Source organism: Volvox carteri (genome assembly GCF_000143455.1).
Source record: "Volvox carteri f. nagariensis unplaced genomic scaffold VOLCAscaffold_3, whole genome shotgun sequence".
Classification (NCBI taxonomy): domain Eukaryota; kingdom Viridiplantae; phylum Chlorophyta; class Chlorophyceae; order Chlamydomonadales; family Volvocaceae; genus Volvox; species Volvox carteri.
This window is the reverse complement of record NW_003307546.1, coordinates 1582023-1605896: the sequence shown is the minus strand read 5'-3', so window position 1 is coordinate 1605896 and position 23874 is coordinate 1582023. Positions and strand designations below refer to the sequence as shown.

General features: G+C 57.8%; 4 protein-coding genes across 4 annotated transcripts in view; 1 reads left to right on the top strand and 3 right to left on the bottom strand.

Moving 5' to 3' along the window:
- Window positions 1–9304, bottom strand: part of VOLCADRAFT_86702 (uncharacterized protein) — a gene marked incomplete at both ends in the record, with an annotated part of 11111 nt that extends 1807 nt beyond the window's left edge. Inside the window, 13 exons of the mRNA XM_002946380.1 lie at window positions 112–184; window positions 528–778; window positions 845–863; window positions 981–1193; window positions 1977–2061; window positions 3744–3839; window positions 4050–4195; window positions 4419–4562; window positions 5793–5907; window positions 6398–6524; window positions 6690–7562; window positions 8363–8417; window positions 9282–9304. Of these exons, the coding sequence (XP_002946426.1) occupies window positions 112–184; window positions 528–778; window positions 845–863; window positions 981–1193; window positions 1977–2061; window positions 3744–3839; window positions 4050–4195; window positions 4419–4562; window positions 5793–5907; window positions 6398–6524; window positions 6690–7562; window positions 8363–8417; window positions 9282–9304 (2220 nt within the window). The remainder of the gene's footprint in view (window positions 1–111; window positions 185–527; window positions 779–844; window positions 864–980; window positions 1194–1976; window positions 2062–3743; window positions 3840–4049; window positions 4196–4418; window positions 4563–5792; window positions 5908–6397; window positions 6525–6689; window positions 7563–8362; window positions 8418–9281) is intronic.
- A 2762-nt stretch (window positions 9305–12066) lies between these two features.
- On the bottom strand, window positions 12067–16890 carry VOLCADRAFT_115997 (uncharacterized protein; the record flags this gene model as incomplete). Its single annotated transcript, XM_002946379.1, has 11 exons — window positions 12067–12168; window positions 12625–12699; window positions 13111–13248; window positions 13495–13569; window positions 13822–13932; window positions 14179–14334; window positions 14705–14922; window positions 15113–15140; window positions 15303–15307; window positions 15732–15860; window positions 16842–16890. 11 exons carry the CDS (start codon window positions 16888–16890, stop codon window positions 12067–12069), a joined length of 1086 nt encoding a protein of 361 aa, XP_002946425.1.
- A 278-nt stretch (window positions 16891–17168) lies between these two features.
- VOLCADRAFT_120302 (uncharacterized protein) lies at window positions 17169–19919 on the top strand (the record flags this gene model as incomplete). The annotated part of the gene is made up of 5 exons (XM_002946550.1): window positions 17169–17242; window positions 17455–17690; window positions 18255–18286; window positions 18546–18632; window positions 19084–19919. 5 exons carry the CDS (start codon window positions 17169–17171, stop codon window positions 19132–19134), a joined length of 480 nt encoding a protein of 159 aa, XP_002946596.1. The 3' UTR covers window positions 19135–19919.
- adk2 (adenylate kinase) lies at window positions 19889–23657 on the bottom strand. The gene is made up of 7 exons (XM_002946378.1): window positions 23646–23657; window positions 23499–23573; window positions 23170–23253; window positions 22450–22587; window positions 21590–21697; window positions 20906–21031; window positions 19889–20611 (listed from the first exon to the last, which is right to left on the bottom strand). Exons 2-7 carry the CDS (start codon window positions 23511–23513, stop codon window positions 20465–20467), a joined length of 618 nt encoding a protein of 205 aa, XP_002946424.1. The 5' UTR covers window positions 23514–23573; window positions 23646–23657; the 3' UTR covers window positions 19889–20464.
- Between the last annotated feature and the right edge of the window lie 217 nt (window positions 23658–23874).

The window sequence follows — 23874 nt, the reverse complement described above, 5'->3', positions numbered from 1 at the left end:
TCGGGGTGGGGTGGGGGGTCAAGGGTGGAGATAAGGTAATGGGGGTTACCGCCCAAGCTGCCGGGGAAGAGCTACCTGGTCGCACAACGCGCACGCCACAACGTCATGTACCTGCGGGCTCGCATGCACAGGAAGAAGCGACGGCTGCCGCGCGAAGTGCGGCGATGCATTACTCGCTGCCAACCTGAACCGCAAGGCAGCACAGCACAACAAGAGGGAACCATGCAATGTCATCGCCCGGCGGCAAAGGCCCATAATGATGCATCTAGCGACCTGCGGTGCCAAAGCAGAGGACAATACACGACGAGGGCACTGATCCTTCGCTCGACGATTCGTGAGAGAGTTACTACTGGGAACACTGTATCGATGACGGTTTGGAAAGCCGTGCTCAAACGCGTCGTGATATCATTAGTTGCAGGATCTGCAGCTGTTGCCGCCGATGGGCCTTGCGCTGAGGGCTATTACTACGAAAAGGGCTACTACGATTACATGCCTGCGCCGTGTCGCTCGCGCGGCACCAGATCTACCTGGCAGGCTCAGATCTGCCGGGCTGCGGATCTGGCACCGATGTCGTCTCCGTTTCAGCGCGCAAGAAGGTAGTCGCTGCCGCTTGGTTCCACCCTTCCAGGGGGCCATTCCGCGCCGCCACTGGCGGATCCCAGTAGTCCTCCTGTGGCGCTGACCAAGGTACGCTACTGTACGGCGTCGCTGTCCATGCGCTGCCATCTGCAACTGGAGGAAGCTCTTGGACGGGGGGGAGCTTTGCCGCTTGGTGCGTCTGCGTGAGCCCATGGTGAGGGTGAGGGTGATGGAGCAGCGGCGGGTGGCCGGGCGCGGCTCCCACCCAGCAGGGCAGGGGGCCCCTGGCGGTGGTGGGGACGGCGGCGACGGCTTGAAGCTGGGGCTGCTGCCCACAGGTTACCGTTGCATCTGCTGCTGCCGGTTTCATCTCTCCTAGGGGGTCCCCCAGGGTTACTGACTCTCGGGCAGCTGCTAGGAAGTTGACCTCCCCTCCGCTGCCGCCGCCTCGGTCGCTACCGTGACCACCGCCACCGTCGCCGCCGTCGAGTGCCTCGTCGCTGAGGGAGATGGCGGCCGCTACGGCAGTGGCGGAGTGGCTGCTGCCGGCGGCCCCGGCGGCGCCACCGGAGCTGGAGCCAAGGCGGCGGGCGGCCAGTTGGAGAGTGAGGGCGCTGGCAGGCGACGTGGGCGGCCGGGGCACGCGGGACAAAGGGAACAGCCGCCGGCTCTGCATCCCCAGGAAGTATGGGGTTAGCGAAGGGGAAGGCGCCAAGAGTTGACTTAGGGTTTGACTTAAGTCATGTTGTTGGATGTGCAAAAATCCCATAGCGCCGATCCCTCCACAATAATAGATGAAGGATATTGAGGCATGAGTACATACAGAAGGAGTGCAAACGCAAGCACAGCTTCGAAAATGGTTTTAAGAAGGGACGGAAATGCTGAGCTAGCTAGTGTAGGCACACACACACACACACACACGCGCACACACACACACACACACAGACAGACACACACACACACAGACAGACACACACACACACAGACAGACACACACACACACATAGAGACACACACACACATAGAGACACACACACACAGAGAGAGACACACACACACACACACAGACTGGTGGCCAGAGTTCACGCGCTGACCAGGAGGCTGCGGCCGCCCTGACTGCCAACCCCTGACACGCGGCACGGCTGGCTACAGCGGTGCCGGCCCAGGTCGCGGTGCAAAAAGTCATGCAGGCAGCAGCCAGCGCCGAAGTGCTTGTGGCCCGGTGGACCTGTATCAGCGTCTGAAAACGTCCCTCCCACACCCCCATCACCGCCCTTATCCAAGAGACCAGCGATGGCGGGGCCGGAAAGGGCCCCTCCAGACTCCGTGATTACACCACTGGGCACTGGTCAGCTACCCGGCCCGGATACCGCCAAGTACTGGCGGGATCTCAGCACCATGGCGCCTTCAGAGGCCGAACTGCCAACAGCCGTGAAACCTCAGCATGCGGGGGCGCAAGTGCTGGAGGCGCTACCCGAGCGCCTGCCAGAGGCAGAGGACGCGGCCAGTGATGTGGGCCGGGTGCGGGTCACAAGTACTGAGGTGACAGTGGCCCTGAAAGCCACGCCCGCGCGGCAAGGTCCCGGGGTGGGACGGACTGCCTGTGGAGCTGTATACAGCCTTTCACCTGCAGCTGGCATACCCCCTGTACGGCCATTGGCACCACAGGCCGTATGCCCGCCCGGTTCACCGATGGCAAGGTGCTCCGCAAAAAGGGCGACCTCACACAGCCAGGCAACTACCGCCCCATCAACCTGCTCAAGACCAATTATCGCAGCACGCTCGCCAAGGTCCGGGCCGCGCGCCTGGGGCCAGTCCTCAACACCGCTGTCTCCCAGGAGCCGACGGCTTTCCTGCCCGGCGGCCTGCGCCACTGCCCTGCGCCACCTCCCCCACCTCCTCCGTAGCCCGGGCCGCGCAGCCCTCGTCGCCTTCCTGGACTTCGTCAAAGCTTACGACACGACACAGTTCACCGGGATTTCCTAATCGGGCAATGACGGAGCTGGGCGCATCGGAGCAACTGTGCAAGTGGGCCCGGACACTTATGTCCGGGGCAGACGCCCCTCACGTCCCTCTCCCGTCCGCGGGGGAGAGCTTAGGCGGTCTTTCCGTTGGGGCTGGGCAGCAATCCCTTGCCAATGTCAGGCCCGGTCCGATACTTATACCTTACACACACATACGCACGGTTACCCGAAACGGTTAGCTGCCCCTGGCGTAGCATCAGGCCCGGATCGACATGTAACAGATAATAGACCGGGCAGACCGGGCAGACCGGGCAGACCGGGCAGACCGGGCAGACCGGGCAGGGCGGTAATAGACCGGGCGGTAATAGACCGGGCAGTCGAATGCGGAGATGAACCCCTGGGTTCCTCCAGTGCGCTGGGCGGCTGGAGAGGGAGCTCACCATGAAGATCTATCTAAACACTGCCGCAGTGCTGTGGAGGAGGATTAGTTCTGCATTGGGCCTGGTGGGCCAGACTGTATACTGAAGGTTTTCTAAGAGTAAAAGATAGAAAACCGAGGTTTTCTGTGAACTCAGAAGCGTGTTGGTACGGCATGTAATGCAGTGGTTAAGGAGGTCGCTCTGGTATGCTAGAGCACTTTTCGGGTTTCTTAGGTACGTCAGGTCGCTGCTGTGAGGCACTAGGTGTCTAGGCCTAGTGGATGGCCCCCTGGTAGCTGGAGCCTCCACCCGGCCTATACCTACCGAAGGAAGACTTATTTCAATTGCTTGCGGGTACCCTTTGTAACGTTTGAGGTTCCTCGTGAAATCCAGATGGTAGTTGGATAACGAAACCGGGCGGGATAGGGAGGCGATTGGTACCGGTGTGAGTGCTTTGGTAGATCGCGCAGCTGTAGAGCATGCGCTTTCGGTGGAACGGAGGTTGCTTGGCATCAGCTGCTTTATGTAGCTGGCTAGAGGACTCGAACAGGTGACGGCGCCTTGCGTTGACAACGGAGAACGGTGAAGACTCTGACCAATATAACGCCCCTCCAATGATGGAGTGCTTCGGACTCCATCAAAAACGGTCGTTCCCGTTGGGGTACGGTTAGATGTCCCTGGCCAGCGGCAGGCCCGGATCGATATGTAACAGATGTAACAAACCGACACACACAAACCGACACACACAAACCGACACACACAAACACACAGTGGCACACACCTGGGTCGTGGCAGTCTTCCGGCGGGAGGTCTGCGTGATCTTGACGGCACGTGGGGCGGGCCTGGATAGCTTGCCAACGATGAAGTCCAACCACTCCTGTGTTGGATTGTTGGAATTGGAATTTAAGAAAAGGTGTCAAGTCCGATCGCCGGTCGGTCGGACCTTAACGACGCAGCAGGGTTTCATGCTTTTCTGATGCAACCGCCAGGTGATGTGAGGTATCTTGTGCATTAAGGGGGTCATCAACCAGGACGAGCCCTGATTGGCCCTTGTAACTTTTCCAAGCGCTTGCAGGAACACCCTCACCCCGACCCCTGCATCCGCAACGCGATGCAGCCTCTGCACAGCCCATTACCATCATGTCCGGCACGTGCACCGCACTTGCCTTGGCGCAGCTGCCGTTCTCAAACACGAAGCCTCCGAACTCAGGCAAGGCCCGATACGCGTAGCGCCTGATAGAATGGAGAGGACCCACGCACAGAGGGAGTGTGTGGTAACAGTCATAACTGGTGCGTGTGAGGGCATACCGAAAGGTCGTGGGAGGGCGACGTGGCGACAGAGGCAGCCGCGATGGCAGCAGTGACGGTGGGTGGCGGTGTTTGCAGATGCGAACGCGGCAGTTGCATTGCGGTAGCGGCAGTTAGCGTTCGTAGCTGTGCCAACAGGTGAGCGCACCTGTCCCGTCGGTGGCTGTCCTCTGCCGTTACCACCAGTCGGTCCGGGCAGTCGACCCGGCCAGGCGCTGCCACCAGCCAGAATTGCTTCATGTGGCGACCATCCGGCAACACACTGACCTCCTCGCGCCAGGACACGTATTGCCTGTGCGCACAATGAGCATAAGCACACAGGACGGTGGTGCTGGCGGCGCTTCATTTGCCAGGTACGGGTAGTTCCAGGTGCGCCAGGTGGTTAGGCTTCCCGGATGTTGCGTTGGGCAACTCCATCACATGCGCCTGTTGTTGCAACGGTTTCATGCACCGGCGCAACGTCTTTGTGTGGTTCCCACAAGAGGGTGGCTGTGATTGGTGACCCCGCTCTGGGGTCCGTACGTGCAGTTACGCCCCACCCGCCCCGAACAGCCGCAAGCAGCTGAACATCCCGTACAGCTCCGCCGTTGCGCAGTTCCGTCCTGTTGCGACAGCAGCTGCAAGGAACCTGGTCAGCAGGGTGAGACAGTCCGATCGGGTCCCGACAGGAATGGCACTTGTCCTGAAAATCCCGACAGGCTTTGAAAATGCTTTCGGGCGGACCCGACGAAAAAGGGGGAAAATGCCAAACGGCCATCGGGAGCCCCCGTCGGGGCCCGGAGGGCCCCCGTCGGGGGACCCGACATGGTTAGGGGCGCTAGGACCACCCGATCGGGTGCCGTGGGTCGTCGGTGGGCCCTTCGGCGACGGACAGCTACAGCGATACATAATGGCATTCATAAAAATATAACTGGATGGAAATATGTAATGTAGTGGTAGCATTCTTTATCCTTTGACTCTGCTGTACAGGGATCCATGCTTGGATACATAAGTGAAGGGCACACTACCTTATCTCGGCCATATAACTGCGCATATAAAATACGAATAAATGTAATTTCAAGCGGCACACAGCGAAATTTCGTTCTTGCGTCACCCGACAGGTTTTGGGATGGGCTATCGGGGCACCCGACAGAACTGGAAAGATATGCAAAAACGCTATCGGGCGGGGCCGACGGGCATGGGAAGGGGAAAACCGGCAACCCGACCATTTTAGGAAGGTCCTGTCTAACCCTGCTGGTCAGCCCTTCAGTGGAAATCCGAAGTCAGAACCGCAATTACGTCGACACACCGTCGCTTGTCACCGGGGGAAAGAATGTGCATCCATGCTCAAAGAGTAAGGATCACTCTCCATTGAAATTGAAATGGGTTTGTTGCAGCTAACCGTCCAATGCTGTTGCACCTAACCGTCCAGTGCTGTTGTAGCTAACCGTCCACTGCTGCTGTAGCTAGCCGTCCAGTGCTGCTGCAACTAACCGTCCAGTGCTGTTGCAACTAACCGCCCACTACCTTATCGTCCACTCACCGGTCGAGGACCGTCTCAGGCGGCCGGGAGTACAGCGGGTCAGACGACTCGAGGAGCTCTAGTTCATGAGGCCGCAGTGGGGGGATGTGCAGCCTGGCGGTGTCCGCCGCCTCCACTGCACAGGCAACGGGAGTATACGGATGTATGTATGTGCGGTCCATACGGTGACTTGTTGTACGAAGCCGTGCAGCGGCTAGAATACTAGCTGCAGCTAGATGAAAGCAGCCCAGGCGCGCCTCTATCAGTTCCCGGCACCTCCCGTGACACGATGCAAACATCAAAAGCGCAGCTAGTACTGCAGTCGTTACAGCTCTTACTGGAAGGTGGAGCGCTCTGAAGGGGACGTCGGCGTGGCCCTGCCCGTGCACATGGCACGCTATATGGCACGAAACACATCCCAACATTGTACGATATCTGTACATACTGATCTCGTAGCTTGTGAAACAGCATTAGTAAGCCGGTGTGTACCTCACACGCGCAGGCTTTCCCCCGTCCGCTCCATTACCCTCCGGTGGCCCACGGGGGGGTTGGGGGTGGGAGTGCGAGTGGGGGTGGGGGTGCGTGCGCTGTTCGTCCCTCCGCAGACAGTTTCTCCCACCGCTCACCTGCGCCCTGTGCCGCCAACCAGTCCATCACCCGATTGCGGTTGGTGCAGCGAAGGGGTTGGCCCGCCACGGGACACTCGGGAAGGGTGGAGTAGACGAAGTGGCCGGAGAAACGCAGATCCGTGCCCTAAGGGGGAAGAGAAGATCCTCAGGTCTGAGAAGTCAAAGTGGCTCATGAAAACGTGCGTTGTCAAATGACAACGCGAACAGCGTTTGAAATTTTGCGTGCGGAAACGAAGCGTAGTTGATTCGTAGTGGGAAGTCCGAAGGGTCGCCCGAATAAACGACTTACCACGACTGCCAGCTCCGCATTATAATGCTCGTCCACTAGGTAAAACAGAATGTGGTTGGCGGTTGCCTGCCAGCGCAAGATATGGTAGTATCGCCACTGCCGCGCAGCCCCGCCATTGTTGGCGCCGCCCGCCGTAAACCCCACAGACGGCTCATGTGGAGCACCTGACCTGACGTCAGGTGACCTCGGCCGCTTATGCCGCTGCTGCTGCTGCTGCGGCGGCGGCGGCGGCAGCAGCGGCGGCGCCGGCAACGGCTGCTGCTGCTGCTGGCGCCGCTGAGGTTGCGGCATTGGAAATGACGGCGGGTAGGGGTGCTGTTGCATCCAGGGCTCTTGCCCATGTGGCCCTTGCTGCTGCTGTTGATGCAAAGGGCTCTGGCTGTACGGCTGCTGCGGCTGTAGCTGTTGCTGCTCAAACGAGAATACCTGCGGCGCGGATGCCGCTACGGGGGGATGCCACTGTTGCTCAGGTTCCAGGTAACTAGGAACTGTAGGATCGAAAGCGTCCAGGCCAGGGCCTTCTTCTAGCGGCAGGGCCTTATCCCCGTGAGCGTTATAACCCTCTCCTTGGTTGGGACCTCGCGGCCCCTCGTGCCGCTCCTGCAGCTGTAGCTGCTCGTGATGGGAAGGCAGCGGCGGAAGTGGCATAGCTGGGGCCGGCAAGCTCAGCTGATGCCGTTGGTGATGTTGCTGCCCCGGGACAGCAGGATCCGACGGACAGGGCAACAGGGCCCCGGCACTAGCAGGGACGGTTGCTGACCAGCCGGCAGGCGGAGTGTGATGCTGTGCAGGTGGCTGGGGACCCTGGCTGGGCGCCAGTCCATCCGCTTTTCTCGGCATGAACTCGGCGTGTGCGTACAGGATCTCACGCTGCTGCGGGTGTGAAGGAGGCATGGGCATAAGAGGGTGCTGGTGCGGATGTGGAGGCCCAGCAATGGGAGCATAGCTGCTGTTGACCAAGTAGTCGGGGCCGGCGAGCATCTGCGAAGCAGGCAGGGCTGCTGTAGTGGCGAGGGCTGTGGCGACCGGAGGGTTATTCCGAGATGGCGTCGGGGCTGGCCGGGAACCTTGCTGTGGTCCGCCTGTCGGGAGCATTACGGGGACGCAGGTGTGTTGGGCAGTTGATGAAGCTGCGCAGTTTTGGGTTGGGATGGGTTGCATCAAGTTGCTTGAGCGGAGCTCTTATCCTGAGGTGGAAGATGTCACCATAGGTTGGCGGTTCCCGGTTCCCTCTGATAATGGCTGTGCGGCGGGATGGATCTGGTCTCTTGACGTCCTGAAACACTTCTTGCAGGAATGTAACTGAACGCGCAGACGGATAAAGACAGGAAGCTGAAGACGTGCTTCAAAATAAACAAATATGTTATGAATAACGTTTCGATGATGGTCAGGAAGGTCCAAGATCGCAAGTTGAGCAGCCATCGAAATCGGATGGCGGCTTGTGCTATATAGATAGTAATGTCTCGTCTGGAGTAAGAGCCGCAAGTCTCACAGATCGAGGACAAAATCCTATGGTTCTATATGAGCTTTATCGCCCCGCAGACATTTCAGTTTGTATTTAGAAAAAACGGGGTTACAAATAGGCCGCGGGGTTCGGTGTACAGGGGTCCCATATATAGGACGAGAAAGTACAGAATACATTGGGAGTTCGCAGCTAACCCTTATTATCTCACCTTGCACAGGATGAGCATCGATTTGTTTTTCATCCTTGAATGAGATATGCTGGTGCTGATGGTGCAGCGGCAGTGTCGGGAGCTGTGCTTGCGGCCGCCTCTGTCGCGTGCATTCACTCATCGGGGCGGCTGTGCTGCGCTTTTACGCTGTCTGGCTGCGGGAAAAGCTAAAGATTATTTGATAGTCAATAATTTTCGGTACTACTGGGAATCCGGAGTAAGCCAAAACCTACTATGGACGGATACAGCCGCAACAGCCGCAACGGGCAAAAGGCGACCGCGTGCGGCGCGCCGCGACACGAAGTTACTTGACTCTCGAGTTATTGTGACTGCAAAATGCAAATCATTCATAAATTATTTATTCAAAAAAACCAAATACATATGCGGTCCAAATGCTGGTCTGCATGTTACCTGGCGCTTTAACCTGATCTCTGACGGCTCTAGAAGATGTTCAATACTTCCTCACGCTGCGCAACGGGCAGCATGAGATCAATATTGTGAAAAATTGGAGACAGATTATACTTAAGTTAAGGCGTATATAGCGTCTTATAAGATGCAAGCAAGGACCATGGCGGCGCGGCGGCCATGCGTGGTGGTGCCTGCCATTGCTCCCGGCAGTACAAACTCTCGATCACTCGGCCGGCCCCTCCAAGATTGGCCCCAACCTTGAGATCCCCCTTGCGGCGCCTGACCCACACCGTCTGGGCTCACCCTATCACCCTAGCCATGCCATTCTATCTCTGACCAAACATCGCCATCATTCTCCACCACTCTCTGCACTCAACCCCCACGGGACGGGTGATGGCAGAGGCTGCCTGGCAGCCGGGTCGGCGCCCAGCAACGGTGCAACGCACCGGTCAGACGTCATGCTGTTAGCTGTTCGTCTCCTCTCATGCATTACGGCGGCTATCGAACCCACCGGCCGGAAAGGTCGACTGTCATTTCAAACGGGTGCAGGTGAAAGGTGCTGGTGATGCTGTCAAACAACTTACTCGCCTTCCAAGCCCGGGCTTTTAGCGACTCTGCAGACGTTTAGGGAATGAAAATAAAGCAGTCATTGCAGGGTAGCTGGTAAAGTCCCAGCCAATCAACGTGGTATTCGACGTCCCTGTTGCTTGCAACTGGTGCTCTCGACAGGACCGCGTCACACAAGGTCCCATCTACTAGAGGCTACTGCTACCAGCAGTGCACTGAGCACTGCAGCACGTGGTTTTTGTCTAAGAGTAGGAGCTGGCCCAAGCACGGCTGCCTGCCAAAGAACGTCGATATACCCTTGCTGTGCTTGGGCCGTTGCGTCGAACCATCCGAACTACTTCAGCTGCAAAAACGTTTCGTTTCATTGACCTTCATTCTCTGCAAGGACGCGGCGCTTGGCAATTCTTGGGTTTTTATGTCCTCAGTCGGGCGCCTGCCTTGCACATATGGGGCAAGGTACCCGTTGCTGATCCGAGACCTAAGCGTCTGAAAGTTCATTCCTATACGGCCACGGCGCGCAGTCAGGACATAGCACCTAGGATCACTGCGGTGCCCCATAACTGCTTCTAGGCTGTGTGTCGTCCATCTGCAAATTGAAAATTCTGAACTGCAGATGGCGTCACTGCCCAAGTGGTCCAACGCCAAGTCTGAGACTGCCTGGACGCAGGACGCGCCAACAGCCACGAGGATCGGCACAAGTAGCTGTGCCAGCGATGACGAGCCGCCTTTCACAGCCCCAAGGACACCGAAGCGCGTGCGGTCGCACATGCGTGCGGGGCTCACCCTCACACCCCAGACGCTCCGTTACGGAAGTGCTTTCGGCGTCCGCCGCAACCTCCGGCACATACATTTGGCCTCGGTGTTGCACACTCAAAGCCAACGAGATCGCACCTTTGCTGTGTCCTTGCGCTTCGCTAACACGATGGCTCGCTTCTATGGCCTTCTCCTATAAACTCCAAAAGGACTTGCGCAATTCTGCGACTCTGCTGGAATGCTGAAGCAAAGCTATCCCTCGCTGCCCCAAGCCTCAACGTCTAGCTCCAAGTCAATAGGATTCAACGTTTGCATGTGTAATTACTAAAGCTCCGTCCTACAATCCAAACCTCCAACTGCCGTGATGCATCAGCTTCGGGAGGGGAGAGGGCGTACCGGTGCATGAGCACCCGCTGTTATGAGGTCCCAAGACATTTGGACGCAAGCAGCGCCGCCTGCTCAAGGCTTTGTAGGGCAGATGACTGACATACACACGGGCCACGTTTGTTTCTCCGAGGACCCAAGAGCCTTCCTCGCCGCCTTCCACGTCAACCAACATCGCGCGCCTGAAGGACCGCACCATTTTCACGATCAAAGCTCATATAGGCTCGTACACCGAACCTTGCCCTCCCCCTCCACATGGCTCTGTTCCATAACCAGCCCAGCGCGCCTCCCCAAACACGCGCCGACAACCGCTCTTTCCTCCAAGCTCTGTCCTGAAAAAACGCAGCGAACAGCAAACATGTCACGGCTTGCTGCGGATTTCCGTCCTGCGCCGTGAATAAAGGCGGCAGCAGGCAAGACATCAGCACCACCATCAGCTGCAGCCGCCCACAGCCCGGTCAAGGCGTCCGCTGCAGTGGCAGCAGCCGCACGCAGTGGAGAGTATTGAGTTAAGCACAGGGGCCTGGTTGACCTCATAAGGCCCGAGATAACGGGAAAAAGCCCTGACTTCAAGGAGGGCTCCCGAGCTCACGAGCCCTGCAAAGAGGCCTCACAGCGGCGCCCTGCCGGTTTCCACAGCCCGCGTATCAGCAGTGCTACACGGTCATCATCACCATCAGCTAGCATTCTGTACCAAGGATTTTAAAGCAAGGAAAACGTCGTTCGGCGGTCCAGCAAACTACGCACCGCTCGCTAAGAGCTGGCGGGAAGCCAACACGCTGGAACAAATTGAATATGCAACCAGACGTCAAAATACTTATACATAAATACATACTGACATACAAACATATAAAAACTGCAGATGTCTTAAAAGAGGGCTAGTATGTTTGGAGAGACCCTGCATGCGAAACTCAGTGAACCCTCACCGCGCTTGCATGTCCGCGCGCCGCTTTTTTCAGCAACAGTTGTGTAAACATGAAGCGCACCTTTTCACTACTCCAGCCTTTTATCAAACGATGGAGCGCGCGGCGCGTTCCCAATTATTCTGTTAATCTCCTCCAAACCCCCTACGACCCCACGAGAAAACACACAGCACGTGTTCCCCGAGTTCCTATACAACGAGGCAAGTCATTTAAGTTAAATTGACATCAAGCGCAGCACCGCCGTTACTCAGGCTGCATTTGCTATAATAGGGTCTAAATTGTTTTAGCATGAATCACCGTTACCTAAAAAGCCCGCGAACACAGCGGTACCATCTGATGCTCGTACAGGCGCATCTACAACGACTAGGATTAGCTAGCGCAACGAGAGCGGCTAGTCTCGTGTGTCCAGTTAAAGTATCTCGCTCGCAAAATCCGACAACACGCAGTGCTGTACAACCGGGGGTCCCCAACAATACACAATGACCGCAAGCAGGCCAGCACAGTGGCTAGCTGGAGCGTGATGCTCCTGCTGCTGCTGCTGCTGCCCGGTGCAAGTCGGGTCCGCACCACATTGGCCTCTCTTGGCCTGCCACTCTCTTCCCTCCCTCACGCCCCCCTGGACTTGCTGCCACCCCGAGCCGCATCTATCCGCCGTCACCACCGTCTGTGCTACTGGTGCTGCTGCTGTTGCTGCTGTTGTTGCTGCTGCGCACGTAGCTTGTCCCTCAGCTTACGCCGGGGCTCTAGGAGCGCCTCCATCGCTAACCGAATCTACAGTTGGTGGGTGCGGCCGTACGTCGTGTTAGGACTTCGGCGGGAGCACGGATCGCGCCGGAATGCGCAGGGGCCGCAGGTGTATGGGAGGTCGTGGTGGTAATGCGGCGTTGAATATATGCGTGGGTAATGCGGTAATGAACACAGCTTCAAGAAACAGACAAGGGGACCCAGACATTGCAGAGCTGCACTGGCTGGTGGTCCCTAGTTGGGCCCCCTCGCACATCGAGGGCTTCAAGTAAGGGCACCGGCTGGGGGGGTCGTGGGTTTTCATTTGGCTTAGAATTCGAAGCCCACTCACCCGCACACTCAGCGACGGCACAGCGGCAGTGCCCAGCCGGGGACCTGGAACCCCTCCGCTACAGCCCTCCCAGGCTCCACACCATCCTCCCCCCAGCCCAGCCCAGCCCAGCCCAGCCCAGCCCACCCCAGCCCAGCCCAGCCCTCCACCACCTGCTCCGACGTATTGGTGTTCTCCATGCTGCACACCACCAGACCCTTGTTCCTGTCCACCGCGTGCAGCAGCTCCTGAGGTCGCAGCCGCGCACGGGACCACGCACGAGCAGGCGGGCGGGAGAGCACGGAAACCAGTTCAGCGACAACAGCCGGTTTGCCAGCAGATCAGCCGATCGGCCACATGGCTGTTACACCCTGATCACCCCCTGCAGCTGACATACACCGGCTTTACACGGACCGTCCTGCGCAGAGTCTCGCACTCAGCTCACGACTAGCTAGCTCTTAGGCGTTGGACATCGGCGTGTAATGTTCCACTCTTCTCACGCTTCGAAATATGGCCACACCTTTAAGGACGGCCAGGGCCACGACCGATGCCACTACTGCAGCTCTGCCCCACAGAGCCTCCTCCCCACTCCTCCCTCCGCCCGCCCGGCCCCCTTCTTTCCCCACTCCTCCTAACGCCAAACACACACACACACACACCTTGCCTCCCTCCGCTCGTAGGTCATTGTTGTCAAGAACAATGGCTGCCAATGTGGCCGAGCTGGCGATCCCCTCCGCCAGCGCCCTAAGGCCCTCCAGGGTGATCTGGTTACCTGATAGGTCTACATCCACCAGGCCCTGTGGCGGCCAGCAGGGCCGAGAACGGATTACAAATGATTAACAAGACGTAGATGAGTAGCGATCCTCCGGTCTCCCTTCTTGCCATGTCCCCTTGCCTCCCGCGGCCGAGGGAGGAGGGGGGAGGGGAGACAGGGCAGCAGCAGGGGGTGGGTGGGTCACGATCCCACATACACCCCACGGAGTTAGCTTCCCAGCTCACAGCTCACAACCACAGAGTGCGTGCATGCGGCACCCGGCACCCACCTGGTTAATCTTCAGGGCCACTCCGAACGAGGCCGCACCCAGGTCCTGCAAGCCACACCAGCCCAGACCCAGCACCTGCAGCGGCCAAGGGGACGCGCCACGAGGCCAGGAGGCATGGGCGCCGGAGCGAGTGGCCACCCGGGCCACAACCTGTCACCCAAGTTGATAGCCCATGCGCCAGTGCCAAACAACAGCACCTGCGATACCGCCCCTTATGTGCGATGTATACATGTGCGATACCCCCCCTTATCCCCCTCTTCCCCCCCCACCCCAACATACACCCCCCCTTCAGTCCTCTCACCACCAGCACCCCTAACCCCGGTCCACCTGCAACGTGAGGTTGGGCTTTAGCCCCTCCGCCAGGTGCGCCACACCGCGGGGGCGCAGCTTGTTCCAGGACAGGTTCAGATCCGTAAGGCCCAGGTTGACCATCAGGACCTGTTGTGGGGAGGAGGCGGCGGCGGAGGAGCCGGACCAACTCAAACACGGGTTCCTGTCACCAGTGGAGCTCTTGTACGGCCCACCCCACCGCGTACGGCCACCCCACCGCGAGAACGCCAGAAAGGTCCGGTTCGGGCTGTCCTGAGTGCCATGGCGCCAGGACTGTGGCATGGTCCCCTGCTCCTTCCCTCCTACCGGCTCCCTTTTCCTCTTCCCTTCACCCCAACCCACACCCGGACCCACCTGGCCCAGTGCGTGCGCCGTCTTCTCCCCTAGGTCGTTACTGGACAGGTCCAGCTGCCTCAGCGCCGTGTTGTTCTCCAGGCAGTTCCCCAGCACCACGCCCTCGCGGTCGCCAAGCTTCATCTTGGCCAGGGTCAGGCTGCGGAGGACGGTGTTCTGTAAATAGGGATAGGGACACGGGGCACCGGACGGGCCGGCGCCGCGACGGAGTGTTACGAACGCCATCGTAACACGGACACAAAACAAAACTGCCCTCCCCGAAACCGGCCCTTTTGGCCCCGCTAAAAACTCCGCAACTGCTGACAAGGTATTCGGCCAACCCCGTCCAACCGCGCGCAGGACACACCGACAAAGCCTTGGGGCTCTTAACCCTTCCACCACCTGCCCAGCCGCATCGTGCCTGCTAGAGGGCCCCCCTTGCCGTGCCGTGCTGCGAGCCAGCCACATGGACCCGTAGCCCTCCCTCCCTGCAGCTATATGCCCTACCGCAAACCCCCTACCCACCCACCCACCCACACTCACTCACCCGGGACATGAGCAGGTCGGCTAGTGCCTTGGAGCCCAGTTGTCCCATCCGGTTACCAGACAGGTCCAGCAGCGTCACGGAGGCGTTATCCAGCAGCATACGCAGCAGCTCCCCGCAGCCCTCATCCGGAATGGCGTTATCCGCTAGCCGCAGAACCGTCACGTTCTGGTTGATGCGCAGTGCCCCGGCCAGCGCGCGAGTACCCTTGAGGCCCAGACCTGGTGGAAGTGGGAATAAGAGCAGCCGGAAGGGGGAGGCAAAGACGAACCACGAACGAGTGAAGCTGCTGCCAAGGAGAAGGGAGGGAGGGAGGGAGGGAGGAAGAGGGTTAGGACTCGTGCAGGTGAGGGCGCCCGGTTTACGATCGAGGTAATGTTATCGCTGATGCTGATGCTGAGGCCTGAGCACCAAGAGCACACGGGATGTTGAGAATCAGCTGCGGGGTGGGGCGGGTGGGGCGGGTGGGGCGGGTGGGGAGGTTCCACGCAGCCCAACCACGAGCTATGCGAGTCTATCTTCCCATGGGCATCTCGCCCCGGCTGGGCCCCTCACCCAACCAGCGTTTGGTAGACATGCCTCCCTCTGCCGCCACGCGCACCTGACCTGGTGTGCATGAGCACGCACGTCGTGTTACCAGCTGATAACCCCTTACCCAACTGACACCTCCCCCCAGGGGCTCCAGGTGACAACGTGGGTCCATGGCACGCGGGTGGTCCACCTAGCGGCCACCTGGGCGGGACCCTCCTTCAGAAACCCGCAGCTTGCCCACGGAGCACATACCCGCTCCAGGCGACCGGGCACATGCCAGCCAGTCAGCCACCTGGGGAGCCCACCAAGGCATAACGGCTCCTAAACCCCTTCGTTCCGCCTCCTCCACTGCTGCCTCTTCCTCTCGTTGCAAGAGGCTTCGGGCCGGCCCACCCATCCCAGAGCACGCGTCTAATGCGGCAGATCCGCTGCCGCGGCGCCAGCCAACTAGGCCCCCGCACCCGGCCTCCATGCGGCCGAATGATGATTCCGTACACACCATAATGCTCTACGTGTAGGGCCTCCAGTTCCAAGTACTTTAGGATCTGCGAGGCAGGACTGATACCCAGCTCCCGGCATAGCTCCAAGTAGCGCACGCGACCAAACTGATCCTCCTCCGGAAGTTCATCTGACAGCACACAAAAAATGCAAAAGGAAAGGACAACGAAAAGAACAGGGCAAGCCAGGGGAGAAGCCGGTAAGATGCAGGTGCTTATAGCTTGGCAGGGAGAGCCCGGAGGCGAGGGAGGCCTTCGGCCGAGGGCCATTTCGATCTCCTGTGCCCAGCAGGGACCTGCCGGGGGAAGGGTTTTGGCTTGCGAGGAGGTGGATATGCCAAGAGGCAGCAGGGGAGAGCGGCGCCAATGCGGCCCGGCCACCGCGACAGTACTGGGGCTGTGCGGAGCTGTGATGTGCTGGCCGCCGTGTGGTCCCCACCAAACCAAGCAAATCAAGGGAACGGAAAGCTTGCAGTCAGGGAAGGCGGCTGTGACCCTTGCATAGGTTTGCCAGGCTTTTATAGAGCCTCGACATTGTAAGGGCTAGGAGGCTGGACAGCTGTGGCTCGCTCCCATGCACTATGCTAGCAGCTGACCGGCAGGTTGTGGGTGTGTCGTGACCGGTGCGGCAGAGCCGTGCAGACCTGGAACTGCTTCGACGCGGTTTGCGTGCAAAAAAGTGTCCAGTGGACTGACACACAATCGAGGGGCTGAAAGCTGTTGCCAGTCAATTTCGAAAATGGGTAGAGAAACGGGACGGCCGTTGCAACTGTATCGGCCAAAGTTGTGCGTGCACACAGTTGCCAGCGCCGGCCGGGTAAAGGACAAGTGAGCGCACTAGGTTTGCTTGCAGTATGGTTGCACGTCGGCACGAGACGCTAGAGCTTGATCGGGCCGCAAGCTGCAGATACTAGCCGCTAGGGCGGTGGCTAGTAAGCCACGCGTCTGCGTATGCGGACTTCCTGATTGCAAAGTGCAATCAAAACAACGCAACCATCTTTTCCCAGACTGCCTGCAAAGCTTGTTATCAGAACACCCCGTCGGCCATCCTAAGACATGTCTGGTCAGGGCACCTCCCCCAACCGAAACATCCCTAGTCAAAACCCTCGTACCTTCCAGCAGATCGTCATCCTCATCGTCCGCTTCGTGCCGGTTGGGCATTGTGCCCTTTCAGGCTGGAGAGATAAAAAAGCGAAACTCTAACGATAACCTTTCTGCCGTGATATCTTATTCTTATCTTTGTATGGCAATTATCTTTAACCTTTAGAGATAAGGAAATAAACAGTGCAAATCGAGGAACTTCGCCATGGACGTTGGACACGACCGTAAACTTATAAAAACTTGAGAAGCCTCTCAAGGCTTTTCCATAACATTAGCATTCGATATTCGACGGAAATTGGGGAAACTACCCAACCAAGAGGTGCCGTACGTTAGTACATATGTTTCTGGATCTGTGCTCCGTAGCTTGTATCCTTGGACTCCATCATTTCATCTGTGCTAGGCGGACTCAAAGGTAGACAGGAGGGCGTGTGCAATTCTGCTTGTGCGCGCCGACATACACTCGCTTCCATTTTTTGCACACACACCAAACCCAAATCGCCCAGTGAAATCTATTACTATCATGTTAGCTTGCCGTGTTCCAACTAGCGCCGTTGGGGTTTGCAGCAAGCCTCAGCGCCGTGCACTCGCTGCGCCAATCTCCTCGCGGGTGGCTGTCCCACGGAGCCGGCAAGTCACATGCCAAGGCTTGTTTGGTCTAGGGCTTCCAGAGGTTGCAGTTATTGCTGGTGTAGCGGCTCTGGTCTTTGGGCCGAGCAAGCTGCCTGAGCTGGGCAAGACGCTCGGGAAGACAGTCAAGAGTTTCCAGACGGCGGCCAACGAGTTTTCTGAGGAGTTGAAGGCAGGCATGGCGGAAGACCCCAAGAAGCCAGCTGCTGAAGAGCCGAAGAAGACGGATTCAAGTTAGGGGGTCGCGTGGCGTTTGACGCTGGATTTCCTGGGAATGGGGAACCCCCCCGCGGCGATAGCGTGGGCTTGCACCTAGCCATCCAGGCGGAGTAGGCGGTGTTAATAGAGCCGGATGGCGAGCTTTCGGGCAAGGCGCCGTTGTACAGGGTTGGGGGATGCGAACACCAGATTTTTCCGTGCAGTTATCGGCGCTGTATTGGTTTTGCTGGTGGGGAGAGGAATGTCGTTATCCGTCGTGCGCTGCGTACCTTCTGTGACATGCACTGACATGGCGAAAAGAATTCACGGCAGCATGTAACGCGGTTACGGAGCATCCCAAGAGGGCCTTCTTCCCGCGCAGCATTTTTGCGGTGTATGTGTGGCAAGTGGAAGCAGCGGAGACAATACATCTGAACTTCTATGTTGAGCATTCTGTAAGCTTCTATTGACTGTCGCCCGAGGCCCACAGCCACAGTAAATACCACCACCATGCCAGGGAGAGATGCTGGTGAGAACGGAGTGCCACTGCCTTCATATAATCTTTTATATAGCCATATATTGAAAAATTGCGGTCGCAGGCAAGGCTAAGCCCCTGAAGGCTCCGAAGAAGGTATGCCCACAGGATTTGGGCTACGTGCCTGTGGAATGCTGTTGGGGATTTGCATATACGATATCAACGTTATTAGCAGCTCCTAGAACAGCAAGTTGACCGGCACGCTAGGCTCTCGTTGTGGAATGGTGGCGGCGACAGCGACGGCAGTTAGTAGAAGCCATCGGTATATATTGGAACATGCTTTGCACCGATCATAGTCATGTCGGAGCGCGGTGTGTGCCGACAGCAACAAACATCTGCCTTCCCGCGATTGCAGGCTGAGAAGGACTATGACGATGCAGACTTGGAGTTCCTAGCCAAGAAGAAGGCGGAGGAGGCTGCGTTGAAGGAGCTGAAAGCAAAGGTGTTCAGCGGGGAGTGGGAAGGCTGGGGCGGACGGTAGTTAGCCAAGCAGGCTTGCGCGTGCTCCTGCATCAGAACCCGACTTCAGACTCTTTGCCAGCAAATGTGTCGGTTGGGCGTCACCTCCGGGGAAGAGGTTGCTTTGACGGAACGTGCCACCTGCGAAATGTGGTTTGGCTCCGGATTTATAGGCTGCGGTTGCATGCTGTTAAACACCGGTTAAACACCGATGGCCGATAAGCATCTGCATCACTGACCCGAGCGGGGGGCCAAAATGACCCTCGGTCACCCCAGCTAGAAGAATATTTTCATGACCCGCAGTAAAGCCTTGCTAGCAAGGCAGGCATTTCTGTCACAGTTGCCCTTACGACCGCACAGGGTGCACTAGGTGCGCTGATGTATGTCGCCCCTAGTTATGCGCTTGTAATTTGCCCTGTTCCCTTTCCATGCAGGCGGCCAAAGGTGCAATCGGGGGCGCGGGCCTGAAGAAGTCTGGCAAGTAAGAGCCCCTCCCAAGTGTTATGCCGTACAGCTGCACATCGCAATCCCCAGACTGGTAGCCGGAGCTGCCGCCGCAGTGGAAAGCCGGGACAGCCGTAGCACACCTCCCAGGTACAGCAAGGAAGCTGCGCAGAGCACATGGCAGAGCCATCATCAGAAAAAGACCGCCCGCAACCTTGCTGGCTCTGCGAGGTGTTTTTCCGAAACATGCTGCACAATGTAGGCAGAGACATGCCGAAGTCTTACAACAGCAACATTGGTAATTCCGCGATGGCAGCAATTCCGGAGCGAGTGAACGCTGACAGGATTGAGGACTATGATCGAAGTCAGGGCATAGGAAGAGCTGAAGGTGACGGCTCGGTGTCCAAAGACTGCCTCGGCTGTAGGGTGACGGGCTGCTTGTTCGGTTTGGGGGGTGCGGCGTACCTGGGGTCGACGCTGCTGCTGCAAGAATCCCCCCCCAAGGGTGCACACCGGTACTCAGTGATTGCGGCTGCGGGTACTATGTTCCTGCTCGGCATGTACCGTGCATTGGGTTGATGTAAATACACTCTGCTGTCGAGTCCGGTGGGCCGTGCTGTGTCCATAAGCGGCGACTTTGGCCGTTCATGTCGCGACCTGAACTGACGACGGACGTCTATCTTGCGAGATCAGTTTTCACTGGGGTTACCAACTGAGTATCGGATTGGGTTCTGTGTGCGTGGATATGCTCTTGGAATAAACGACCCAGGTCGAGTCGCAGGCCTCACTGAACATCCAGTAAACTTGTAAACTCAAGCTTACTTGCACAAATCTCAAAATAATGCCTGCCAGCCGGCTGGATCTCAATCGCAACGCCAGGGATTGTTGTCTGCATCCCACAAGAATCATGTCAATTAACAGCCATGCAGTATATATCGGTTGCGCATTGGAAGTTGAGATGGTTTCGCATGATGCTCATAACCGCAGAAAATGAGTTTGGAATCTGTTTCGAATAGCAACGCCATAACTTTGGCCCTTCATGGAAGCAACCCGTACAAACTCTAGCGCCCTTTTCCGGAGAGGCCACAGAGACACGGTCCCCATGTGCTGTCAACGCACACCCCACAAAAAGAACAATTTAGAACCCTCCCTCGCCGCATACGAATTGTCGTACGTTTGGCAAAAGACCACACCGATGACCCTTAGAACCCGCCGTACATCAGGGCCTAGGGGCCCTGGAAAAAAACTCTCGCAAGGATTCCGTCCTGTGTGCACAAGGAAGCTCCAACTAGGGCTCAAATGTTGCACACCCAGAACAGAGATTACACCCAGCTAACAACCGACGACGACGACAACGGCCTCGCAGCACTCTCAGACGGGGCTAGCCGCGAAACGCTGCCTCCAAAGGCTGCTTAGCTCCGAGTAAATATCATCCACGGGCCGGTCCGTGCTGATGGTCGTCACCTTGCCAATGGCCCGGTAATAATCTAATACAGGCGCCATCTGGGACTTGAAGTTCTGCATGTGTGTGCGCCAGGTTGTGGACAAGAGTATTGCCGCAGAGCACATGCGAGGTATTTTGTGCGCGAACCGTTCTGGGGACAAGCTACGCTCTTCAAGTCCACAATGTCAGTAATGGATCAAAACTGTTCGCCGCTATCCTCTCGCCGTATCCTCCCAATCCATCTTACCCAGCGCCCGCCCGCCCTGTGCCCTATCAGCTCCCCACCTGCCCATCTCCAACCCTCCCACCTACTTCCCATCACACCCCTTTCCAACGCCCGCTCCGCACACATACTTCCACATATTCACCTGCACCCGCTTCTTGATCGTCTCCTCGTTGTCATCTGCACGGCCCTCGGCGCGACGCCTCAGCCGCTCCACCATCACTTCCTCCGGGCAGTCAAACAGCAACACCAGCTCACAGTCGTACCCCACCTGGCGTCGGCGGCAACGACAGGTGCACAGAGGCACGGAGTTGGCAAGGGTAAAACCATGATGCGGAAAGCTCCCCCACCTCCGGGCCACACGTGCGCTACGCAGACCTGAACTACCGATGGCAGGCAGGCGCACTGATAGCTCCAGTCCCACCCCATGTCACCGAGATCCTCCCTAAAACGCCGCCTTGCGCTTATGTCGCGCCCTATCGCATCCCGTCCTATGCCATCCGGCGTCCCCGTCCCCGGGGCACCAGGCTGGCGAAAAGAGTGGCGGCGCAACAGCAGAACAGGAGCCCCCCTTCCTCAATTTACGTCCAGCACGACGTGCCCGCGTCGGATGCTCTGCCCAGTATCCAGGGACCATGCTCTGCTGGTAAATCGAAAATTTAAAAATAGCACCTAGGAATAAAATTGCCCACTACGCACAGAGTGGGCTGCGATCTGCGCGAGTGAAAAACCACACAGAACGGAGTCGCCCCAAGAGCGGCAGAAACGGAAAAAAAGATGCCTTCGTACATTTCCCCCGCAACCCTTCTTCTGGCCTCCACACACGCACCTGGCTCTGCCACACGGTCCTGTTCTCCGTGTTGCGCGGGAAGCCGTCTATAAGTACCGTGTCCGACGTGGCGCTCGCCATGGCCTTCTGGAGCAGCCCGACCGTCACCTGGACAGCCGCGGAGGCGGGAAGAAGTGTGGAAAGTATGGAAGTAAGCTAGGCGAATTAGAGAATCCACGCAAAGACATTGGGGAGACTGGGGAGGCTGGTAACCGTGGTCGCCGAACCTGTGTGTGTGTGTGTGTATGTGTTAATGGTTTTGGAAGGGCTGATAGCGGCCGATAGCGTCCCTAGTGCTGCAATTACTGCAAAGCAGTGGTCACTCTTGAGAGACCCCGCGCTTTCACCTGACGAGGGGTCTAGAGGGGCAGGCCCTGCTACATGAGCCCTCTGAGCTCTTAGCTCAATCTGGGCAGTACCCAACGCGACACTTGTCGTGGAACTTGCTACTGCTGACCTAGAGAGCTCTTCTCGGGGCGTCAACGCATCATCGGTGTGTTCCTTTTCGCCTTTCTTCCCCGCACAAATGTGTGTATGTATGTATGTATGTATGTATGTATGTATGTATGTATGTATGTATGTATGTATGTATGTATGTATGTATGTATGTATGTATGTATGTATGTATGTGTGTGAGTGTGCAGGACTGGCCTCCCTAGAGCACATCCTAGCTCCCCACCCGCTTGACAAGGCCTGACTATACCCTCTTAACCACCCCGCCACATGACCAGGTGCTCCCGGAATCCGCGAGCCCGCCGCCCCAACCAAGCCCAGCTGCTCTCTGTACTGGCGCTGATAGCGCTGATAAACATGCCTCCCTCCCTCCCTCCCTCCCTCTTTCTTTCCCTCCCTCGCCGTACCTCAGACGGTATAATCTGGCCCTGCAGGATAATGTCCTGTAGCTGCTTGCCTTCGGGGCATCCGGAGGCAATGAGCGAGCGGATGAGGTCTCCGGTGCTGAAGAAGGGAACACCGAAGTCCCGAGAAATGAGGTCGCACTGGCGGGGAAGGCGGCAGGGAAGGCGGGGAGGGAGGGATGGCAAGGTGGATGGATGCCCTTTGAAAGACGGAGCGGGAAAGGGGCGAATGGAGCAGGATGGCCGAATGGAGCAGGATGGCCGAATGGAAGTATTGGACACCCAGAAGAGACGGTGCTCCAGGTCTAGGCGTGTACGACAGACCTTGCAGGCCTGCAACCCTGACGTCGTCCGCGCCTTGGAGACCGGTCTGGGCTGATGGCATGTGCTAGTTCCGAATGGCGCGCCGCCATGAGCCCGAGTGAGCCCGAGTGAGCCTGAGTGAGCCTTTGTGCAAATAAGCTAGGAGTCGTTTGCAGGGCCTGGCCGAAGGCGTAAAACTCCTGATGCGTTTCAGCCCCTCCACACAGCTCTGCCGGCTCTCGACTGCCATTTAACCCCCCCCATCCCCCATACACACATACACACACAGACGCATACAACCTGGTCGCGTTCCAATCCGATTTTCTTCACAGGCTCTCTTTGCCTGTCGCCTGCCATCCTACGGGTTGTGCCCCCGTGTTCAACCCGTGATTGCAGGCGCGACACCTCATCACCGCTTACCTGCGTCCCTTTCCCCGACCCCGGTCCGCCAACAACAAAGACAACTCGCTTTTGCTTGACACTTTCCGTCTTAGGTGGCGCCTCCTGCGATTTGAGCCCACACACCATTGGACAGGTTTGAGATCCGGGGAAGGGTATCCGGAGCGCGACCGACACGCTGACAAATGCTTTATGTCCCAGCGCAGAACAATTGCGCCGCGAACAGTCACATATACGTAATATGCAAGGCAATTTTGCTATTGCAAGGGTCTCATGGTATACGCAGACAAGAACCGCCCGACTCGCTCGACGGTCGCAGGAAAGCTTGATCAAGCGCTCATATTGCATACCGATGCTGTCGCCATTTGGAATGCCTGCGCTTTTACTATGCGATGGCAGCTGCTTGGCCTTCTTGAGAGCAGTCCCTGCGATGGAACAACTGCGATGTGCAAGACCTCCCAATGGCAAGCGGGGAAATTATTGAAATTTGATCGCACCTTTACACCAGGCGATGTACACCTTAGGAGACGCCCTGTTCGGCACAGTTGCCTAAGGCCTGCCTCGCCAACCATGGACATCGCCACCAAGTCGCCAAAATTGCTGGCAATAAACAAAGGAAAAAGTGACTCAGGACAATTTCTACGCAAGCGGGTGGGGGTGGAGTTGCAAATGTTCGCTGAGGGTTTCTAAACAATGTCGTGCATCAACAATGCGTCTGATTTGTTT